The sequence below is a fragment of the Aspergillus nidulans genome, chromosome V (assembly GCF_000011425.1).
Source record: "Aspergillus nidulans FGSC A4 chromosome V".
Classification (NCBI taxonomy): Eukaryota; Fungi; Ascomycota; class Eurotiomycetes; order Eurotiales; family Aspergillaceae; genus Aspergillus; species Aspergillus nidulans.
Window position 1 is genome coordinate 813543 of NC_066261.1, and position 21435 is coordinate 834977.

A 21435-nucleotide genomic window follows, 5' to 3' on the forward strand; every position below is an offset into this window, starting at 1 on the left:
TCCCGGCTTACATTCTCTCTTGGTCTCATAAGTAGATGTAAAGGTTTGTGCCGAAGTAATTCCATCAATCGCTTTAAGATAACAACTCGAGAGAAACGATTGGCTCCCAGCCCCTAAGAGATGGATTCGCGTATTGGTGGTAGATAGAGCGACGTTTTTCTTAGAATGACTTTGTCAAAGCTAAGCATTGCCTGAATCATGGCCATCCGAGGCTGCGACATACTGATAAAGATGGGAATTTGAATTGATGGCCACGCCACAGGCACTGCAGATAGCCTATCTTGAGCAGATGAAGCGTGATATAATCTCCCGCTTTCGGCGTCGTACGGGCTGCGAGGTCTTTTCCTCACCTGCATCTCCGGGTCCACTCAAGCCCCGAGGTTTGTTGCTTAACGATACTGCCCCAGTGGAGTCTGCTTCTGCATTATCCAGATCTTCCCAGTTATCAAGTTCCTTCTTTGACCATATGGTAGCAGGATGATCAGGTCCCAGATATTTTGCACTCCGCTCAAAGCACTCCTCCATCATTTGAATCGCTAGAGCCTGTGCTCCCGCTGCCCTCCAGGTCAGGGCAAGTCTATACATGCTCAGCAGCGTGTCTGGATGCATTGGCCCCAGCTTCTCCATACGGAGCTTGAGCACATGGTCCTGTATCTCTTCTGCTTCGCTCCATCGTTCTTGGAGATAATATGTTGTGGCTAGTTCGGACGTCATAGTCACAGTGTACGTATGCGTAGTGCCGAAGACGTGTTGGCTGATGTCCACTGCCTCTATTAGTAGTTCCTCTGCTTCTTCTAGTCGCCCCTGGCCGCGATATACTACTGCAAGGGTGGCCATGGATCTTGCGGTACTGGGGTGCTTCAACCCCAAGACCCTCTTGTTGGTCTTGAGCACCTGCACCGCGAGGTCTTCTGCTTCAGCCAGACGACCCTGACTTTCGTAGGTCTGTGCCAGATTATGCATAGTAGCTATGGTATCCGGATGGTCCACACCAAGCGATTCTGTTTCAAGCTTGAGCACCTTCTGCCTCAGCTTTGCGGCTTCTTCAGCCCGCCCTAGATCTGAGTAGATCGATGCGAGATTCGAAATTCCTCTCAGAGAATTTTCCACATCGCCGCTGGTTGAGAGGACCTCTAACTGCAACTTCTCGGCTTCTTTGTATTTGCCCTGGTGGACATAAACTTGCACCAAGAAGCTCATGGAGGTCGCAGTCGTTCTATCAGCGAGCCCCAGCGTCTCTCTACAGATGCTGGTTGCCTGTAGCGCAACCTCTTCTGCTTGGGATATTTTGTCTTGGTGCAGGTAGCAATAAACCAGATCATTCATACAGGATAAGGTTCTTCGATCAGAATCTCCGTATGCTTTCTGATAGTATGTCATGAGGTCTCTCGCTAGTGGCTCTGCTTCCCGATGCCTGTTTTCTTTCCACAGGCATCCCATTATATCGTCCACAAGGAGTAAATAACGTCCTTTGCTTTGTGCTTCTTTGAACGCAGCCTCATCCAGTAAGTGCAGAACATGGGGCAGGAACTGCCTCCATAGCCGCCGGTTAATATGGTCAGGATCAGGAAATATTTCTTCAAACCGGTCAGCCGCCCACAGGACATAGGCAGAAAGCTTGTTTCTCATATTCAGCCAGTTCCTCATCGCTAAAGAGACTAACCGGTGCATTGAAATTGACCCATTTCCCTGCAAGGTAACAAACGAATAAGCTTTGAGAAGTCCGAGGGTCTCAATAAGTGCCGTCTTGGACTTTGGTTGAGGTAGGAAGGACTGTGGAATATCTCGTGAGTGGACACAAGCCAGGAGTGAAAGGTAGTCGGCTGCCATTGCGTCCATCTCCAATATCTGCTTGAATGATATATGCCACGTTAGCGCGACTGGGTTTTGGACATCTTGGTAGCGTCCTTCATCACCGAACTCTTTGCTCAGAAGCTCGGTAACGGCCGCCTCCTGCTCAGATAGGAGCTCCAGGTAATCGGATAATCCGATGCTATTTTCATTTATGAAGGCTGTGGCTTGCGTGATGGCTAATGGGAGAAAGCAAAGCTGCTCCAGCAGAGTAATGCAGACTTCTGGGTCGTCAAGCAGCTTCTTATCGATTAATGACCGTCTCAGCATCTCCAAGCCGTCATTCTCGCTGGGCTCAGCTACATGCGTCACATAATTTGAAGCGGAGGCCATCTTCACGGCAGCCTTCCGGTTGCGAGTAGTGAAAAGAATATGGCCTTGGTTACTCTGGGGAAGAAATTCTTGCAACGCCGGCAGGGTCTCTGACCCGTCTGTCCACATATCTATATCGTCTGCATTGTCGAATATCAGAAGCCACTGCTCCTTGGTCTCGGTAAAGTATCGCTGCAGTTGCTCTTTCACCGAGTCCCGGTCGGCATGAATTCCGATCGTGTCTGCGATGGCCAAATACGCTTGCTCAACTGCTTCTCGGGTGATGCATGGTATCCAAAATATTGAACATCTAGGCTCTCGGTCTCGCATTCGATATGCCAGCTCAAGAGCCACCTGCGTCTTTCCCACCCCGCCTAATCCGGTAATTGCAAGCTTTCTCGGTCCGTCCGGTGTCGCAATCCATTCTTCAAGCTCTTGCAGTTCATGATGACGCCCAACAAAGCGTGGGTTTCTCATGAATGGGAGCATAAAGTACCCTGCGGTAGCCGCATCTGAGACTCTTTCGTCAGCATCGGCAAAGCTTCGCTTTTTTCAGAAGTCACTGACCGTCCGACTGCAACGGCTTCCAGTATTCCAGAAAGACTTTGGTCGCAGAAGCTGCGGTTGCCGCGGCATATGCTTGCCATAGTTTGTTCTTATGGCTATCCGAGTAGTCGCATACACCTTTAATGATGACGCATGGTAAGTTGTTCCATACGCCTGCCCCTTCCATTTCAAACGCAGCCACGTTTTCCGTGCGAACTATTGCATCGCGGTATTGGCCAGACTTTAGAACCGTGTCTGCCGAGGCAACCTTGCGTACATAGACTGACGGAACTGATTCTCCTGCAGCTCGCCGACGGACAATGTGGGTATCCTCGCAACCGAGCTCGTCGCAATCTTTCTGCAGCGCAATCTCGCAGATGTTATCAGACGTACATTCTTCTGCGCAATTGCACTTGATAGAGCCATCATTTGTGTAGTGTCTGTGGAGGTAGGCAGCCTCATAAAGAACATCAGCGATACCTGGACGGCCCCATCGTGGCTCAGATTGCTGTAGTGTATTAAGGCACTCTGACACTCGACGTCCAAACTCGGCCATGGTGCGAGTTGCCTTAAGGCCAGAGAGGAAAGTCCCCAGGCGACGATCGAGTCCTCCAAGCGTATCTTCGACGTTGGTCTTCCGCTGAAAGCCCCCTGGATACTGCCTGCCATAATCATACTCGACCACTGAATCGCTAATCACCACGTCTCCCAAATATATCTGATCTTCCCCTATGGAGGGCGCCCCGCCACAGATTCCAACAACGAGAGCAAGTCGAATATTCCGGTAGCTGACCTGGAGGCTTGAGGCAACGCTCGCAGCGCTTCCTTTTCCTTTTCGCGGTAGGTAACATAATACTACGTTGTGACCCCCGATTCTCCCATTGACGTATGTATTTGCATCTCCTGGTTCCTTTCCGTAGTCTCTTCCTAGGCGATCGTAAGTCACATCAAAGACGGCTTCAACAGCATCGGCTTCAAGGGTCAGCGCGCAGATGATCGCGATCGCAAATTCATTCCGACTTCGAGGACGCATATTGAAATAATACTCTGCTCAGTCGAGGACATTGGCGAAGGATAAGTTAAAATTTGTTGGCGATAAGATGGCCGCGAGAAGTGGGGGAAATGTGAGGCTGAGCGCAGCCCAGCCTTGGTGAATCCAAATGGCACAGCCTCACGTATACCATGTAGATTATCCACTCTAGAAGCATAAAATACATCTACTCTGAGTAGATGCCCAAGACATGGCATAACGATCTAGTCTCACCTGGGAAGCCAAATTGTGAATCGTCCAATTGCTATACTGGGCGGTCTTCTATCAATAACAGTGCAAAAATATATATATCTGCATTCTGACGACGGAGCTCAATGGCCCAAGTTGTAGCTGGTCAGTAAAGATCCATCACGACTCATAATATTGCAACGATATTATCTTATTGAATACTATTCCTGTACTAAGATATAGAAATAAATCGAGATCGTGCTGGCTGACATCCGTGCCTTCAGATATCGCGTCAGCATAAAAATGTGAATGACTAAAGAAGATAATGCGCTAGCTACTCTTGGAGTAGCGCATCTACCTGCCCAATAAGAAGCAGGAAATCGAGCATGCGACCGTTTATGCAGGGATATGACAGGGGCACATGATTATGCACGATGACCTCGAGGTTGAGGACCCGACTCCACCCTTAAACTTGAACAATTCTCACTCTTTAGTAAGGATTGATGCGTCCGAATTTTTTGCAGTAACTGCTGTTTGGATTATTCACATTTCTTCGTTAGCCCATCAAAAGGGTGATAGCTACGATGAATTGGCTGCGGGGTGCTTCAGACCCTCCACGGCCCGCCTCCCCCGCAGACTCGGAGGAGCCACTGCTTAACGATGATGATCGCAGTCATCGCTCCAGCCAGGATGAAGAGGCCACCCAGAACGACGTCAAAAGAAGCCCTCGCTCGAGAACTCGAGTTGTTACTCTCTTTATTCTCCTCACGAGCAGCATCACGACGGTCGCAGTGGTCATTTACCTTCTAGTCGCCCACAGACTCCCCGCACCCACGGGCCCGCTTCACCATCACGACAGTAACACACCGATTAAGAACGTCGTCGTCCTCGTCCAGGAGAATCTCTCCTTCGATACCCTTGCCGGCGGTCTAAACTACAGTCGCGATATAGACAATATCGTCAACCTCCCACCGAACAAACGGTTCTGCAACCCCTCGAACGTCGCCGATCCCTCTTCCCCTCTTATCTGCGCAAAGCCGCTCGCTAAGAACGTCGCCCCTGATGATCCCGACCACAGTATCGCCGGCGGGAATTTCCAAGTCTATGGGACAGATCATCCCGATCTTTCGATTCATAAGCCGACCATGCAGGGATTCGTGAGCGAGCAGATCCGGTCGCACGGGATAAATGGGGACCTGAAGCGGGCAGCGGAGGTAATCAACTACTATGCACCAGAACATATTCCCGTCTTCAACGCCCTCGCCGAAAATTATCTCCTGCTCGACAGATGGTTTGCCTCTGTCCCCGGCCCGACAAACCCCAACCGCGCCTACCTGACGTCCGGGACCTCACACGGCCACGGTTGGAACGATCCGTCCTTCGACCACTCGTCGCTCCCCCAAGTTTCTATCTTTCAGCAACTCACTGAAGCAAATATAAGCTGGATCAACTACTCCAACGCGACGGGCTTCGCGCCGGACGCGCTCTTCTACACCTGGACCGCAAAATCAGAAGCGGGCCGAAACTCCATCAAAAGCATCGACCAATTCTACAGTGACGCCGCAGCCGGCAATCTGCCCCAGTTCACCTGGATTAATCCCGAATGCTGCTCCTATACTTCGTTCCACCCGCCCTCTCCGACAAATCTCGGCGAGGGCTTCGTGAAGAGCGTATACGAGGCTCTCCGGGCGGGTCCGCAGTGGAACGAGACGCTCTTTATCCTGACATTCGACGAACACGGCGGATTCGCGGACCATGTTCCTCCCCCGGAGAAAGTTCCTCCTGGCGATGGAATCCCGTATACGGAGGTTGCAAAGGATGGGAAGCCAACAACCTTCCATTTCGATAGGCTGGGGATCAGGGTTCCGACTCTGCTCATCTCGCCGTATGTGCAGAAGGGCGCAGTGGTGCATGGCCCAAAGGGGAAGGGCAAGAAAGGGCAAGCGAAGGGGGAGTACACGCATACGTCGATCTTGAAGTATGTGGATGAGTTGTGGGGATTGGATATCCTTACGCCGAGAGTTGAGTGGTCTGCCAGTTTTGGAGATCTGATTGAGAAGAAGTTTAGAGAGGATACGCCTGAACTTCTGCCGGAGCCTGTTATTTTCTAACGGAGCTGGTTCCGCAACCTTCATTGTATTTATTGGCTTTCTTTCTTGTATTGTCTTTTGGATTAGACGAGATGAGATGATGGATATATGGCTTAACGAACTGAGAACGCTAGAGTATATGATAGAATGGTCGTTATCATTAACCCAATAAGTGAATATATCACTTTGCACTGCCACTTTTGCGACTCCAGGTCTCGGCCTACCACTCCTCCTTGATAAAGTCCGCGCACCGCTCTCCAATTCCATACGCAGGCATCTGCGTGTGCCCGCCATGGAGGGTCGGCATGATACTGCAGTCCGCAACGCGCAGACCCTTGACACCACGGACACGAAGCTTGTTGTCCAGCACAGCATTCGGGTCATCGGGCTTGCCCATTGCGCACGTTCCGGCTGCGTGGTAGCCTACATACGACAATTGATCATTAGCAATGAAGACACGACGGCAGGAAAAGAAGGGACGGTTTAGGACGTACAAGTCGTAGCATGTTCCTTTACATAAGGAACCCACTGCTCCCTTGTCGTATACGTATGGTGATCCAGGTTCTCCGGCCACGACCCCTTGACGATATCCTTCGTTCCTGCACCCTTGGTGACGATCTCATTGGCGAAGCGACAGGCCTCACTCAGCACCAGCAAGTCTAACGGGTGGTCAAGATAGTTGCAGTCGATGACCGGGTTCTGCAGTGGGTCGGCGCTCGCCAGCGTCACGGTACCGCGGGATTTGGGTGAAAACAGCTCCGCAATGATACTGAACGCGTGCTTGTGATCGATTGGGAACTGATTGTACTGCTTCGGGCCGCCGTACGTCTCAGTCGAGAAGAACTCGATATTCGGCTGCTTGGGGGTCAGTCCCATGGGGTCTCGGCCGGGGAGGCGGGGGGCGTCGCGCCACAGGGGCTCGTCTTTCAGACGGTCATCGAGACGCGCGAAGGCGAAAGAGCCGAAGGGGAAGGTAGACAGGAAGCCGGTCTTGTGCTCCCTGTACTCTTGGAGCGCCTTTTCGAGGGCGTTGTCGTGGTAGACTTTGTCGCAGTTGGTGAGGCCAGACTTGGAGGCTTCGTAGAAGATGAAGACAATCTGAGGATGTTAGTCGAGAAAGAGAGAGGCAGAGGCAGAGGTAGGGAAAGAGAAGGCGAGGGTAGAAAGACAGAGAGGGCAGCGTACGAGGTGGTCCATCAGATTCTTGCCGACGCCTGGGAGATCAACGAGACAGTCGATACCAAATTGGGCGAGCTCGTCGCGCGCTCCGATACCCGAGCGCATGAGTATTGCTGGACTGCAGTATGCGCCTCCAGAGACGATGACTTCGCGCCGGGCGTAGTAGGCTTTGCTTGTCCCGTCTGCGGAGCGGGTTAACGCACCCACTGCCCGGAGGCCGTCGTCCTTCCGCTCGATAATGATTCGATCGACCGTCGCGTCGGTCTGGATAGTGATATTGGTGCGGTCGTACTCCTTGGTGATGAAGTCGGCCGATGTGGTGCGGACACCCTTGTAGACGGTGCGGGGGACGTGGCCGCAGCCGTGGGGGACGTCGCCCGTAGAAAACATGTCGTGGTGCAGGGGAAGGCCCTGATCAACGAAGGAGTCGATCAGCCGGTCAGCGATGGGGGCGAGGTCGTGCGGTTCGGTGTGTAGAGGGCCAGAGTAGCCGTGGGCCGACTCGTCGGCCTTGAACCAGGGCTTGCCATGGAATGTTTCGGACTGACTCTTTAGCACGTTTCATCTATCGAGTGCGGGGATGACGAAAGCCAAAAGAAAGGGAGGGGTACCTTCTTCATCGCCTCGAAGAACTCATCGCCGCTCCAGCCCTCCAAGCCCCAGTCATCATAGTCCTGTTTGCTGCCGCGGATGCAGAGGGTGCCATTGCACCCACTACTGCCGCCGAGGAACCGGCCTCGACTGAGCTTGACCTGGCGGTTATCGACCCCCGCCATAGGCTTGGTAATCAGGTTCCAGTCGGTCTCAGAGTCGAAGTTGTTGGACCAACCGCCGGCCATGTGTACGTTCTCGAGGTCACGGTTATGCTGGCCCGCCTCGAGTAGCAGGATACGCACATCCTTGTTCTCAGCCAGACGGCCGGCAACGACGCATCCTGAGGTCCCGCCGCTGACTGGGTCTTCAGCACTGCCATTATAGCGAGGTCAGGAACGGAGAGATCGAAGCTACATACCCGCAGACGATGTAGTCGTAGGTGTTCTCGGGGTCAGCAATAGAGCCCATTTTTGCAGTGATTTCAGTGCGAGGACGGTTTGTGAAGAGTGGTCAGCCCATGAGGGGAGATGCCAGCTCCCTTTAAGGGCCCCGGAAGCATGCCGGGAGCACGACTCGCGCGGAACCGAGCATTAGCCAGTTGGACAAGCGGTAGTAGTACAGATTACAGAGATATAACGGAGTCAGTCGTGCCACGCAGACAGGCACGTACAACTCCAAATGATACCTAAGTGGCCCGCGTCTCCGCCCGTACGCATACTGCTAGGATAGAACCGCCGCTGGCCCCGTTGATCCTAGCCCAGGCTGGGGTCTTTAGGCGGGGATCTCAGGGAGAAGAGCGGAATGGAGCTGGGTTTTCCGCGCAAGCGGGGATCCTGTAGAGCATCGCAAGCAGCCTGAGGATATCAGCTTCGGGCTCTATCCCGCTGATCCATCCTGGGGGAATGCACAATTCCCTTGTTCATATGAAGGCTGCACATTTAAGGAGAGAAAATACCGGGATTCATATGGTCGGTGGATGCCGGCAGCATTAAAAGCCTCGCAGTCGCTAGCGCTTGGCCGATGGATGGACTAAGACGACTGGTATGCCAAATCCAGTCCAGTCGAGGATTCCTCATCCTTTACTCATGCTTTCCTCATCCTTCCCTTTTGGGAAAAGCCTCTGGCTAATGAAGCCTGAAGCATACTCGGTGATCCTCTGTTCTCTGGCCGTGGGCCGATTCGGTCCACCGGATTATTGACAGGGATTCGCAATAGCAACGGTCTTCTCTTTCATCCTTACTAGTCAACCTTATTCATTTTTCTAATTATTTATAATTCTTTTTCTCATAAAAGTGGCGTGGAAATCCCCCGACCACGAGTTACTCCCGACGTAGCCTTGCTCGCGTGACCTACCGGGGACACTGCTTCCATGCTCATTTCGTCTAGGGCCACCATATTCATTACTACTTGCAATACAGTATACATACGTTCTCGCGCGCGATAGCGTGCAGAGCCCGGTAAACTGGAGAGGATCCGCAGCAGATTTCGGACGATGACCGAGAGAGACGATCTAGCCTACTTGTAAGTACTACAGGGTACTCTGTAGGTCAAACAGAGTTGGCACTGGACTGGGCAGGAGACGATGAGACGACCAGGATGAGAATAAGCGACAGGGGTCTGAATCCTTCGAGCGCCAAAAGCATGAATAGCGGCTCGGGGAAACTTTGTATAGAACTTTACCCACTGTAGAATATGCCGCTTAGGGTTAGAAGCCCTGGGGCGCCACTTATTATTACTGGTCGACATCTCGGCCCCAAGTAATCAAGTGGGGACCATGGGTCCCGAGTCTCCAGTTTTCTTGCCCGCTTCTGTCATATGCCGACCGTTAAAGGTCAATGGGCAATCTCTTTTGAGTCTAGCCCCCCTTAGGTTGTTGAATGCACGAGGTTAGTGCAGATGGGGTATCGAATACGGGTCCCAGAGTAAAGGATACCACGGGTTTATTGCAGCCTTAAATTGATAGGCATAAAATGCCGCATAATTGCAGGGTTTGCAGAAATAATGATGTCTTTATCTCGAAGGTGCTTGAGGGGATCAGGTGGCCAACTGATAGCTGCTCAGCCCGGTAGCAGCCTGCCGGCCTCGGTGGCCCCCTGGATCTGCGACTCCCACGGGGACCACAGGGGTCGGTCCCGACTGGCGGAAACAAGGAGTTGTCTGATGGAGACGACCTGGCCTCACGGATGGCCCACCGGGCATCGTCTCTGTGCGGTCGCCTGTCCCGGCCAGACGAGCCCGCATGCCGATCGTTCTTGGTCTGGCTGTGTGACGGCTGTCAGTTGCTCGAACCATACTTATCCAAAGTTCGGTTGATGTTTCGTAGGATCAGTAGCTCTTGGAGATCGCGATTAAATCTCGTTTACGGCTGAATGGCCAAGGGACGACTGGGCATCCAGGAGGAAGCTGAAACTGTTTTAATTGCCTGTCCCAACCAGCCGGGTGTGAGGTTGACATTCCCCGTCATCCTGGACCCTTTTCTTCTTTCTTTTTGTTTTCCCTGCGGACTTGGCCAATTGCTACAATGGCGACTGCTACCCCCTTCCAGAAGGAGGCCTGGACGGAGTATGGGGTCGGAGTGATTGTGCTTCTGCTGCGCTTGTTCGCACGCATGAAGGTGGTAGGGATCAGGAACTGGCAGGGCGATGACTATTTCTCCATCATTGCGCTCATCTTTTGGACGGTATGCACCAGGGTCTCGAATAAAGGAGGGGAATGGGGAACTGACTGGGGAACTGACTCGCTAGGCCGAACTGACCATGCTCGAACTCATCGGCCAGTACGGGACCAATATCGGCCTCACGGACGAGCAACGAGCAGCCGTGACGCCCGAGCAGACAGCCAGACTGGTTGTGGGATCGAAATGCCTTCTCGCTGGATGGACGTGCTATGTGACGCTGATCTGGTCGCTGAAGGCTTGCATGCTGTTCTTCTACAACCGCCTCACGTACGCTAGAGCCTTTTTCCCTATGACTCGTATTCATCGCGACTAATGTGCCGCAGCCTTGGCCTCTTCCAGCAGAAGCTTGTCAAGATCAATGTCGTCCTTTGTGCTGCGACCTATGTGGCCGTTATCCTGACCATCTTCCTCCACTGTCGGCCGTTGACGAAGCATTTCCAGGTCTATCCGGACCCCGGGCGTACGTCCCCCATCCAAGCCTTGAAAATTAATGGTCCTAAACCAGAACGCAGTGAATTGCACGGCCGACTTCATTAACTACATCATGATTGCCACCACAAATGTTGTGTATGCATTGCCTCTTTCCCCGGGTAAGCGGCCGGCTTTACACCTTACTAACGATTCAGTACCGATGCCATCCTCCTCACCATTCCCATCCCACTTCTCGCCAAAGTCCGTCTCGCATTACGCCGGTACGTCTCCTTTTCCTCACAAATAACCACTAGAGAACTGAACGCTTACCCGCTCGATCTGCAGAAAACTAGTGATTGGTGTGCTCCTTTGCGGCGGTGTCTTCGTTATGGCCGCAACCCTCCTCCGCTGCATCCTTTCCCTCAAAGACATCAACAGTATCAACAACAGCACGGTGTGGGCCATTCGTGAAACAGTACGCTCTTGCAGCCCGACAAACCTTATTCCTGATTGAAGAAAGAGGACCAGCTGACCGAGACTTAGTTCGTCGCCATCATCGCCGTCAACGCCCCTTGCATCAAACCGCTCTTCAGCTCTTCCGTGTGGCTGCGCTCCTCTTCGAAAGATCCCTCTTCGGGGCTTGGGAACTATTCGAAGAGTAAGGGGGCGAGCTTCGGTATGTCCGCGCTGGGTCGATCAAAACACACCCAGCTTGAATCTGGCACCGTCTCGAAGGCGGGGCGGGACAGCGATGAGTATGGGATGTTGCGGGAGGCGAACAATCGTGGTGCAGCACTGGCGAGTGCTAGCCGCTACGATGGGAGTAGCTTTGAGGACGAGGAAAATGGTAGGAAAGGGGGAATCCAGGTGACAACCATGTATGAGGTCAGGAGGGATGGGAGGGAGTAAAACAGGTCTGGCTGGGAAGTGCAAACCTTTGAACCATGATATTCTTATTTAATTTACAGCTGTAGCTGCTGCCGGTATCCAAGGCTTTATCTTTCTACATTGTCCAGAGTACATGCGCCGTTTGGGGTTGGGTACTTAAATAGACACTATCCTCCCAGTAACCGCGTCCAGTGGGCCTGACAATCACCGACGGTGAACAGTCTGCCGAAGTAGAAGACCCACTGCCAGTTGAGGCCTGATCTGCACTGCTGTGAAAGCGACTGCGGACGACCAAACTGAACAAGCCCAAGTATGTATTGAAAGGATACTTCATCACACTACTTCACCACAATATGCTGTTCCCTGTTTGGAAACGTGAGGTTTTTTGAAACCCTACTTTTCCCTCTGAGGTTGTGAAGCGTCTACACCAATAATGTATAACGCACAAATAAGCACGAATAATTTCAGCTTGCTAAACGTGGAGACATATTTTATGATGCCAACAAAAAGCATACCTTGATGAAGTTCTTGGTATACCAGTTGTTCGAGAATTTGTTCTCGAGAAGAACTTTTTAGGTACCCTGCACATCATTACCAGCCTCAGGATGGCGAGGCATGGCAGTGGCGCAGACATAGCCCATTAATCTGTGGAGATCAGTTTTGACGCTGATACTGAAGCGGAGGCTGCTTCTGGCGTTTCAGGTGCGCTGAGTGTTGGTCCGAGTCTGAACCACGTGGCAGGAGTGACGGAGAAAATTGAGTACGCAACAAGCTTGAATTACATTTATGCCTATCTCATTCATTTCCAAAATGGAGTAACTCCGCCTGAGCCAGAAACAAGAGAGCGGCGCGTCTTAGAGCTCGAAAGTACCAAGAGTACAGGTTTACATGGTCAGATTATGCCAGCAGCAGAGAGCGAGCCACGCCAAAGGAATGGGATGAATGGATAAATTATTGAAGCAAAGATACGATGATATGCATGGATTGAAAAAATCCGTCCATTCCCCAAAGGGACTAGCAACCTGCTGAACACACCTAGAAGACGCAGAAAGGTACGTCTAACTGCCGGATTATTGAGTCCACAGAATTTTAACGGCAATACACGAGTTAGTATGGTGTCGGCGCTAGGGAATGCTGAGAGAGGGACGAGGCCGTCGATAACCTCTATCCATGTGCCAAACAGTAATCCACGAGCAACAGAAATTATGAAAGAGATTGACAATGAGGTTCAGACCTTGGATCAGCCTGAACACCTTCTCCACCTATCTTGGCAGCTAAAGACACCTCTTATCTCTGACCTTTTCCCGATCGTCGAGCAAGCTGCAAAATCCGCACCTGCGAAGCCTTCTACACCATCTCTTGAGTCCCCCAATCAGTTGTGCTTCACTTACCAAGACTGCTATAACAGCGAGAAGCCGGACTTCCCAACAGACCAAAAACAGAAGGTACCCAGAATATCCTTACGAAGAACCCAGAGATCAAGAATAAGAGTCTTTAGATGGAAATGGCGGAGCAGGGTAATCAGGCTAGAAAGAAAACAAGGCCCCTCTAATTCTGCATATTAATACTTCAAAAGAAGCTAACCATCCGCTAGAAGACGTAGACGGTGGGTTCGAAGACGCGGGTTAAGACCTGGAGAATGACTATTGTCTCATATCTTTCTTCCTTCTGACTCATCTTCATCTTACGTATCGATCACGGTCAGCGCAGTTGTGAGCATTTTGTAGTCGATATTAAGTAGCGGCTGAGGAGCAGTGCGCTGAATGCTCTCGCAATGCCTTTCCGGAAATGATATAATCAGCCTGAATGGCTTTCTGGGCATCCTTGGCCAGCTGAGGAGAGCTGTTTAGCAGCCGTTGTACAAGGGTTGTAAGAATTCTTTTTGCATTCCCTTAGATGCCTAAGATCAATCTTCTGGCTGATACTATCAGCGGTTCTATTCAGATTTTCAACCTGCTAATTGATTGTCGCTGCAAAAAGTAGTAGATATGAATCAGACTCAATTTTCTTCATACTCAACAATATAGTCATGAACCTTATTTCAGAATTCACTTACAGATGTCAGCCGCCAGCTTCTCCTGTAAGACCTGACCGCGAGGGATGCAACTAAGCAGCTCCTTTGCATAGGAAGCAGCCACCAATGCGGCATATCCCTGCCACTGCTTGTTTTTATGTGAATCGGCGTAGTCACAAATACCCCGGATCACAATACAAGGGAAGTCTTGCATCAACCCCGCGGCTTCCATCTCAATGGACAGTGCGCCTGTTTCCTTCTGGAGCTGCTCCCGTGTCTCACCATGCTTGATAAGAACATTCCCCGATGCGATAATACCATAGTGCGCCTGTGGATCATTGACCTCGCGTTTATCTCTTATCACCTCCCAACAACCAAACCAGTATCGCAAGAGGCTGCATCTGTGGGATGTTCGTATTGTGTCTGAAAAAAGGCGGTCATGTCGCCGGTCTGGTTGACTAAAGTTCCGGCGTGTTCGGGTATTTCTCTTCACTGCTCGTTTTTTATATGATGGATAAAGTGGGTCTTCCCGAAGAGCAGATGCCCTCATTTTATCAACAGCAGCTAATAATATCCTATGCGGATTCTTTAATGATCCGGTGCGGGTCATCTTCCCGCTGGCACCTAGTGTTTGAAAGTGCAACTCAATTATTTGAATTGGTATTGACGCTGGTGGGACGGGTCAGATACATGGGATATCCTGGGGGCGGTCAAGATCTCGCGCGAAATTTCGTGGGGTTTGATAAATAGTGGATATATGGGGGTCAAATTTGTATACATATGGTACGTGAGAACCTTTTTAGAACTACACAATGTATAGTCAAGCCACCAGAGATCACGTGGCCTTGTATTTCCGTATCAGTAATCGCGCGCGATGACGTTAATGGTTGTACTGTCTGCCTAACTAACTGACAGGGACCGAAGGTAACAGGGTCAAGGATGAACGAGTGGTTGATTTGGTGTATTTGATGGTATATTGATGGATGATCGTAGACGATGATTGGATATTGTAGCTTTGGCTTGTTGCAGGGCTCCCCTAGGCTAATCTCATAAGAGTGCTGCAGTATCCACACAGGTCACTGCTGCTAGTTGCCCTAGAAGAGCCCTGCAACAATAGATCTTGAAATAACCATCGGGACATAGTCATCGGGACATAGTCATCGGGACACTATGCCAGCATCTGTATGCGCGTGCTATCCATGGTAGACGGTACCAGGTCCAACACACGAGTATCTTACCTCAAAATACGTTACGTCATGCGTATTGCACATGTGAGTCGGGATATAGACCTGCCACCAAGGGACTTTCAACCACTCCTATGAAAGTTCCAGGGCGAGATGTAGCTCTAGCAGCAGAAACTCTGCCAGAGGGCTGATTAGGACTTTTCAGACTGGACCTCAAGATTACAACAGGCCAGATCTGCGAATAATTTGTCACATTGTAAGTGATTTTCCAAGCTAAAGTGGTGACCGCATCGTGTCTCGCAGGTCCCAGTGATGCACAGAGTGAATCAGCCAATGCGCGGTACTGGTTACGGCTGTTGATTTACATTCGATGCTCTGGCCTGAAATTATGATTTCATCTTGAAAGAAGCACGATCCTGTACCGCGTCGCCAAAGGATATAGCCATGAGACTCATACAGCCCTACCGACGTTACTGACAACCGCCAACCCAAGGATGGCATGACTGGATAAGCCAATGGCTTTGTCTGGATTCTAACTGCGGTCCATCTGGCGCATGGCATTGTACCGCAACGCTGGTTCGAGGACACGGAATCCGGGTCTACCATTATATCTCCAAACTTTGGCAGCCAGCTGCATTAATTCTTCCGCAATCCAGACGGGTTGATCTCACTTAGTACGGGTGATTGGCTTGGTTTGCCGCGGAGAAGACCGAGAGTCATCTGCTTGGAAGGACTTGGTCTGGCCAGATGAATGAAGCAAGGATGTATCTTCATCTAATCGCTGTTTGCAGAATCTTTGATGTGGGTGAGATCTAAGGCCGGTCTGGCGGCTACTTTCGGTTATTCAATACTCACGCATCGGGGCTCGTGTGGTAATCAAGTACGCAAACACTAGAAAGCCAAATCTAGTCTTCCTCCTTGATGTTATAATTGACCACTGCCGGGCAATCGCCGGGTCTAGACTCTGGTCTAGGAACGGGACCTCCCTCTCAGGACGAGTTATTGACGACGATATATATTGATCTAGCCCTTCAGCTCATCTTTTCCCGCAACCATGCATGAGTTCTAGAATAGCTCTGCTGCTCCGCTCTCTTTGCGTTCTGTATCAAAGAAATGCCAGTTGACAACTACGGGGTCTTGAAATGCCGTGCTATCACCTACAAACTCGAAGACGGCCAGCAGAGTCCCAGAGCGCCGCAGCTCTCCCTGTACGTCCGGGACACGGGCTCACCGACCTCGCAGTTGAACGGGTGTGTCCATCCCAGCCATTTGCAGGAGGCACGTGCAGGCCTACCGGTACACCGAGCAGCCATCAACATCACGTCCGGTGACCTGGACGATTCCCGGCTGGCATACTGGGTCAACCACCAGATCGGCCAGAACCCGATTGTCAACCGACTCTCGCAGCTGGAATATGGCTTTCACCCCGTCGAGAACAATAAGACTCTGGGTCTCGACTATATCCGCGACAGCCTCTTCACAAGCACTAACGGTCGACTTCTGCCCCACGATATTCCTGGCCAATACACCGATATCATAGATGTCCTGTCGCCGTATATCCAACATGCCGTCCGCGAGAAAGCGAACCTTTACCTGTTCGGTTCTGAATCTCGCAGTGACACTCGCGGCTCGGCCCCGGTGATCCACAACATCCACATGAACCAGGGCAATGCGCGCAAATTCCGCGCCGACGACGGCGTCTTTCAGGATGGCGGGCTCATCTTCCACTTTCCATGTGCGCGTCCGGATTCTGATACCGGTTGTGTTGAGGACCGGCCGCGGGGCGAGTGGCTAGGTATCTTCCTGGCCTTTGCGAGCCAGGCTGTGCATACCAATCCCTCATCGGGGCATGCAATTTCAGGCGTAGGCTGGAGTGACATTCTCCGCCCGGATATCATCGAAGAGGGGGTTGTAATCCGCGAGGCGAGACTCCATCTGGACTCGTCAGGTACAGACGCAGACGCTGTGACGGACGAGTCGGAGACCGGAGCCCGACCTTGCATTGGCCGGCGTAAATCGATATCACTCACCGTCACGCTCTCAAACCACACGAACCGAGCTGTCAGACTGGGCGACTGGACGATACGGAATCGTTCGGGCTGTGTGCATACCCTGCCGAGAGGAATAGCACTGAGGCCAATGGTTGACCAGCATTTTGAGCTGGGAGACTATACGCTCTCTGAGGATGGGGATACGATCTTGCTGCTGAATGAGCATGGGCTGAAGGTTGATGGGGTCAGTTACAACTCGGCGCAGGAGGGCATGGGCTTAAAGGGAAAGGGCAAGGGCGGTTCAATTGTCTTTGTGCACTGAATCTCTGTACTTCAATTTTGGATGCTTAGCAGTTTGGTGACTGTAGGAGAGAAAAGGAGTGAGGTGGATCGAAAAAGTGCTTGGTTGAGGTGCCCACGGTACTTCGATGGGCTGAAGATAATCATAGTGTTTGCTCCCGGTTTTCTATGTGCTCAAACAGCTTAACAGGAACGGGTGGGGTGGAGATGAACTGAAGCCTTTTGTTCTCTAAACTGGTGACGACTGCATACATTCCCAGAGTACGGACTTTATACTAGACTCAGCCGTTCCCACACGCTAGCGGTTTACTGGCTAGAGCATCATGACTTCAACTGTCGAGGGGATCATCGATCAGCACCATTACAGCAGAACTATGAAGAACGATACTAAGTCTGAGTTGTCTACGCAGCATCCTGAGCACCGATGCAAGGGAGATTCTGGCCTACTCAAACCGGGGCCCTCTTTTCAGAGCAAAATTCTGCAAATTCCATTCATGCTAGGCAAAAGGATGTAACGGCTGGAGTTAGAGGACTAGATAATGAGAGCGATTGGAGGACCAAGTTCACTCCTACCATACTCCTGCCTCCTTGGATGGCAGACCCAACCTCATAATACTTGTCCCAGGTCAGGCCATTCAGGACCTGGGAGATAGACAACGGAGATCACACCAAAAGGGTCAGTCGATAGAATTCCTATTGGGCTTATCCAGAAACTGAAACGGTTTGGGTTATTCAAGATTTCAAAGGGAAAACGGTAGGGCATGGGTGTAACGGGCTAGGGTTACTGTCTGCTTAGTATTCTATAGCTTAATATATGCTCTCATTTCTGTCTATGCTTGGAAAGCTCATCCAGGCCTAACCACGACTGTGACCTCGCTCTGCTTGCCGAATGACACCTTCGTTCCTCCGCGCTCGTGCGTATACTCGCCGACAAGCTCATAGCCTCCTAAGCCGCTTAAATTGTCTATCCAGATAACAACCGCCTCAGCGTCCGCTGAAGTCGCAGGAGCCGAACTAGACTTAGTGGCAATTGTCAAGGAGACAGTACGCTGTTCAGTGTTGTACTCAAACTTTTCGATCGCACCCGCATCAATGGTGATGTAGACCGAAATCGGGCCAATGAAGATACGGTGCTTCGCTGCATCCCGAGTTGCGACAACGGCAGTACTTCCAGACGTTCTGTTGAAATTACCTCCGTAGGCAACTAAGCCCAGTTTCATGTCCTCAACCAGGTACACTGCCGAGCCGAGTGCGAGGCCCAGGAAGTTGGGACCATAGTCGCCACTGTACCCATCCCACGCCAGCGTATCCGGCCAAGAGTGGAACGAGGCAGAGGCGAACCCGTCAATGTCGATGTTAGAGAGCGGACCGTTCATCCCGCCGTAGCCTACGTGAAGAAGATACGTATCCTGAGGATTGTCGCGGAAATGGGACAGCAAGGGCAGGGCGTTGAGACCGGAGCCGTAGTGGTGGATCTGGCGCTCAAAGCGTTGCAGCTTTCCCCCATAACTGGAAGCCAATGTGTTAGGAAGGTCGGGCTGGATAAGTTGGCCTTCTGTTTGAAGACTTACATGTTATCCCAGTAGCGACGAGCGTTTCCATTCCAGCCCCAGTGTGCCACGGTGGGCATGTACCCAAGGATGCTATTGATCGTCTTGTTAACGAGTCCCTCGTCGCCGAAGTATCTGTGGATAGTCCAGGTGTCAGTCCTTTTCAAAATCCTCCACAGCGAGGGCCGCATTTGTACCTCGTCCAGTAATAGACTCCTTCCTGTCCGGTCGAGTCCCAGGCCTGTTCGCTACCAAATGGCGCAGGGAGACTGGTCCAATAGTCAACCCGATCTTGCATGACAGTTTCCAGCCTCGCGGCTTTCTCAGTCTGGTCCTCACGTTTCAGGTCGTTCAGCAACTCCCCCCAGACCGTTTCGCCCATCAAGCCCACCAACGCGTACCCCACATAGTAATAACCTGACTCGTCTTGTACATAGCACCGCATCACTGTTTCGTACGCCTGGTTCAGGAACCATTCCCAGTCATGTAAGGAGACGAGGTCGGGATATGCCCTAGCCACTCGATACATAGCCCAGTATGCGGCTGTGACGTGGACGTAGTTGTACGCCCGGCCGTCGATAGAGTACGAATCGGCGCGGTTCCAGCTCCACCAGTTGCGCCAGTCGATGGACGAGTCGTAGTCATACCTGGGGGCATAGCTGGGCTCGTAGAAAAAGACACTTTTGCGCACGCCGTAGATGTCTGCGCTGGTATTGGTAGGCCCCGTCTGGTCGTCCCGCACCTGGATATCGCTCCATAGGGTATCTTCGATGAATTGCTCGAGCTTGCTGATTTCTTCGGGCTCAGGTTGGATGGATTGCTTCATCAATGTTGCCAGCCATGCACCAGATCCGCCTTCATCCATGAGCCCGGCTATCCAAACACGGGGGTCTTGGTCGACCTGTGTGTCTGCAATGCGGTCATAGGAGATGACCGAAGGGGATCGACCAAATGGATCTGTCGAATCGTTGAACCAGGCCTATCGTGGTGAAAAAGTTGCCCAGCTTGCCGATAGCCTCAGAGGCACTGTCTGTGATGTAGTAATGGACAGTCTGGACAACTCGGTCGCTGTAGGTGATCGTCAATCGGACGCGGCCCCAAACCCCCTGTTGTGGCTGTAGTTTCCACTGATTGCTCGCATCGCCTTCGGTAATATCGAATCCTGAGCTGGCGTCGTTCTCAACTCCGTTACAGTCTTGTTCGTGAAAAGATATAATGATGCCTGTAAATCCGATGGGATAATATAGCCAGGGACTCCAACTGCATAGGGTGTCCCCGTATTCTGGACAACATCTCCAATCCCACGCACCCCCTCCTTTACCAGTGATATGCGCAATCCAACCGTCCAACTACTCCCTGGCGCCAGGATCTTGGAGGTCGGTTCGTTCCACGGCTCAACATCCGCCCACTCGGTCTCCGCGTGGGCTTTGCTAAGAGTCTGCCACTCATAGAATCCCTCGAAGACTTGACTGTGATATGGAAGTGCTCCGTTCGTTGGTTCTTTAAGGAAGTTCCACGCTTCGAAAGGTGTATCACCAAGAGGAGTTATCACAAGCGCAGGCCCGGTTCCCCTGGTTGGAGTCACTTGCACGTAGCCTCCTCCCAGGCCAATGTATGGATCGATAAGCGAGCAGGTATCCAGCGCTTCTTCCGCCGTATAGTTGTAGAAAATACTGTTAAATTCAATTGGCAGCCCGAGACTTCCCAGCTCGATAGAGTGATTTTGTGCGTTCGTCACGGTAAAGCTCAACCCTAGATCGCCGTCCACATCCGTCCACTTGCGCATGACCTTGAGAGGGAATGAATCAGGGAGCGTGTCTGTGAGATCTGCTTCAGCGAGAGCCGATGTTAAAGGGACATCTTCAACCGGTTGACGGGATGAGGCAGAGCTGGCATCGACCCATGTGCTGCTGTCTCCAGCGGCTGTGAATCGGAAGTTAACGTCGCCGACATGATACTGTTCATTTCCTGCGCGGTGCTGAAGAAAGTCAGACGGAGAAAAGTCGAAATCTTGTCCCTTTGGTCTCAGCGAAGCGAGAATCTGAGCGTCCTGCACCAGACTGAGATCGAAATTAGCAGTCGATACCTTCCTGTAGCCGTTCGACAAGCCCAGAGTGTCCTGGCTCTGCGCCGCGACCGTCAAGGTCAGAAATACCGCAACTGCCGACACTCTCATAGTATAGTTGGAGACTTTTGGGTTCGCTAAACAGACTAGTAAAGGGATCAGCGTAGATTTGTACTTGGAACGAGTATCCTACGATGCGGGGTCTCTCCACCGGTATTTTACCTATACTGAAACGACTATACAGGGTTCATCTTCAGATGTAACCCTGCAGCTGTGGTACCTTGCAGTTCAGGGCGTGATGACCGGTAACATGCCCCCATTTCCGGGGAGAGGGGGGCTAGGATTTATTGGTGTCTGAAGAAGCTCGGTTAAATACTCGCAGTGCTTTAGAGTCTCTGAGACGTATGAGTAGATTAGATCTACATCATCATATTCATGGACTGCATAGACAGTATCAGCTGTGGAAATAATGTGAATGGCACATTGAGATGCAGTAGGACCTTGAATGTCGACCGTGTCTTGCTTGAGACCCATTGCAAGGACCAGATTGTAGAGAGCGTTAAG

The 21435-nt window shown here is 51.6% G+C and overlaps 7 protein-coding genes across 7 annotated transcripts, besides 1 other annotated feature; 3 read left to right on the plus strand and 4 right to left on the minus strand.

Annotated features, from left to right (window-relative positions):
- Window positions 1-21435: part of a sequence feature (contig 1.157 1..136262(1)) that runs on past both edges of the window.
- On the minus strand, window positions 277-3742 carry ANIA_08545 (uncharacterized protein; the record flags this gene model as incomplete). Its single annotated transcript, XM_676722.1, has 2 exons — window positions 277-2675; window positions 2731-3742. The coding sequence occupies 2 exons, from the start codon at window positions 3740-3742 to the stop codon at window positions 277-279; spliced, it is 3411 nt and encodes a 1136-aa protein (XP_681814.1).
- ANIA_08546 (putative phosphatidylglycerol specific phospholipase) lies at window positions 4431-6039 on the plus strand (the record flags this gene model as incomplete). Its single annotated transcript, XM_676723.2, has 1 exon — window positions 4431-6039. The coding sequence occupies exon 1, from the start codon at window positions 4513-4515 to the stop codon at window positions 6037-6039; it is 1527 nt and encodes a 508-aa protein (XP_681815.1). The 5' UTR covers window positions 4431-4512.
- On the minus strand, window positions 5865-8289 carry ANIA_08547 (protein gmcA). The gene is made up of 5 exons (XM_050612170.1): window positions 8210-8289; window positions 7809-8145; window positions 7204-7740; window positions 6513-7116; window positions 5865-6441 (listed from the first exon to the last, which is right to left on the minus strand). The coding sequence occupies exons 1-5, from the start codon at window positions 8257-8259 to the stop codon at window positions 6239-6241; spliced, it is 1731 nt and encodes a 576-aa protein (XP_050468118.1). The 5' UTR covers window positions 8260-8289; the 3' UTR covers window positions 5865-6238.
- Window positions 10264-11861, plus strand: ANIA_08548 (uncharacterized protein). The gene is made up of 7 exons (XM_676725.2): window positions 10264-10471; window positions 10536-10735; window positions 10792-10928; window positions 10981-11035; window positions 11095-11160; window positions 11225-11354; window positions 11423-11861. Exons 1-7 carry the CDS (start codon window positions 10313-10315, stop codon window positions 11786-11788), a joined length of 1113 nt encoding a protein of 370 aa, XP_681817.1. The 5' UTR covers window positions 10264-10312; the 3' UTR covers window positions 11789-11861.
- Window positions 13724-14222, minus strand: ANIA_11621 (uncharacterized protein; the record flags this gene model as incomplete). Its single annotated transcript, XM_050612171.1, has 3 exons — window positions 13724-13737; window positions 13824-14030; window positions 14162-14222. 3 exons carry the CDS (start codon window positions 14220-14222, stop codon window positions 13724-13726), a joined length of 282 nt encoding a protein of 93 aa, XP_050468119.1.
- On the plus strand, window positions 16079-17278 carry ANIA_08549 (uncharacterized protein; the record flags this gene model as incomplete). The annotated part of the gene is made up of 1 exon (XM_676726.1): window positions 16079-17278. One exon carries the CDS (start codon window positions 16079-16081, stop codon window positions 17276-17278), a length of 1200 nt encoding a protein of 399 aa, XP_681818.1.
- Window positions 18102-20982, minus strand: ANIA_08550 (uncharacterized protein; the record flags this gene model as incomplete). Its single annotated transcript, XM_676727.1, has 4 exons — window positions 18102-18765; window positions 18828-18941; window positions 19004-19785; window positions 20116-20982. 4 exons carry the CDS (start codon window positions 20980-20982, stop codon window positions 18102-18104), a joined length of 2427 nt encoding a protein of 808 aa, XP_681819.1.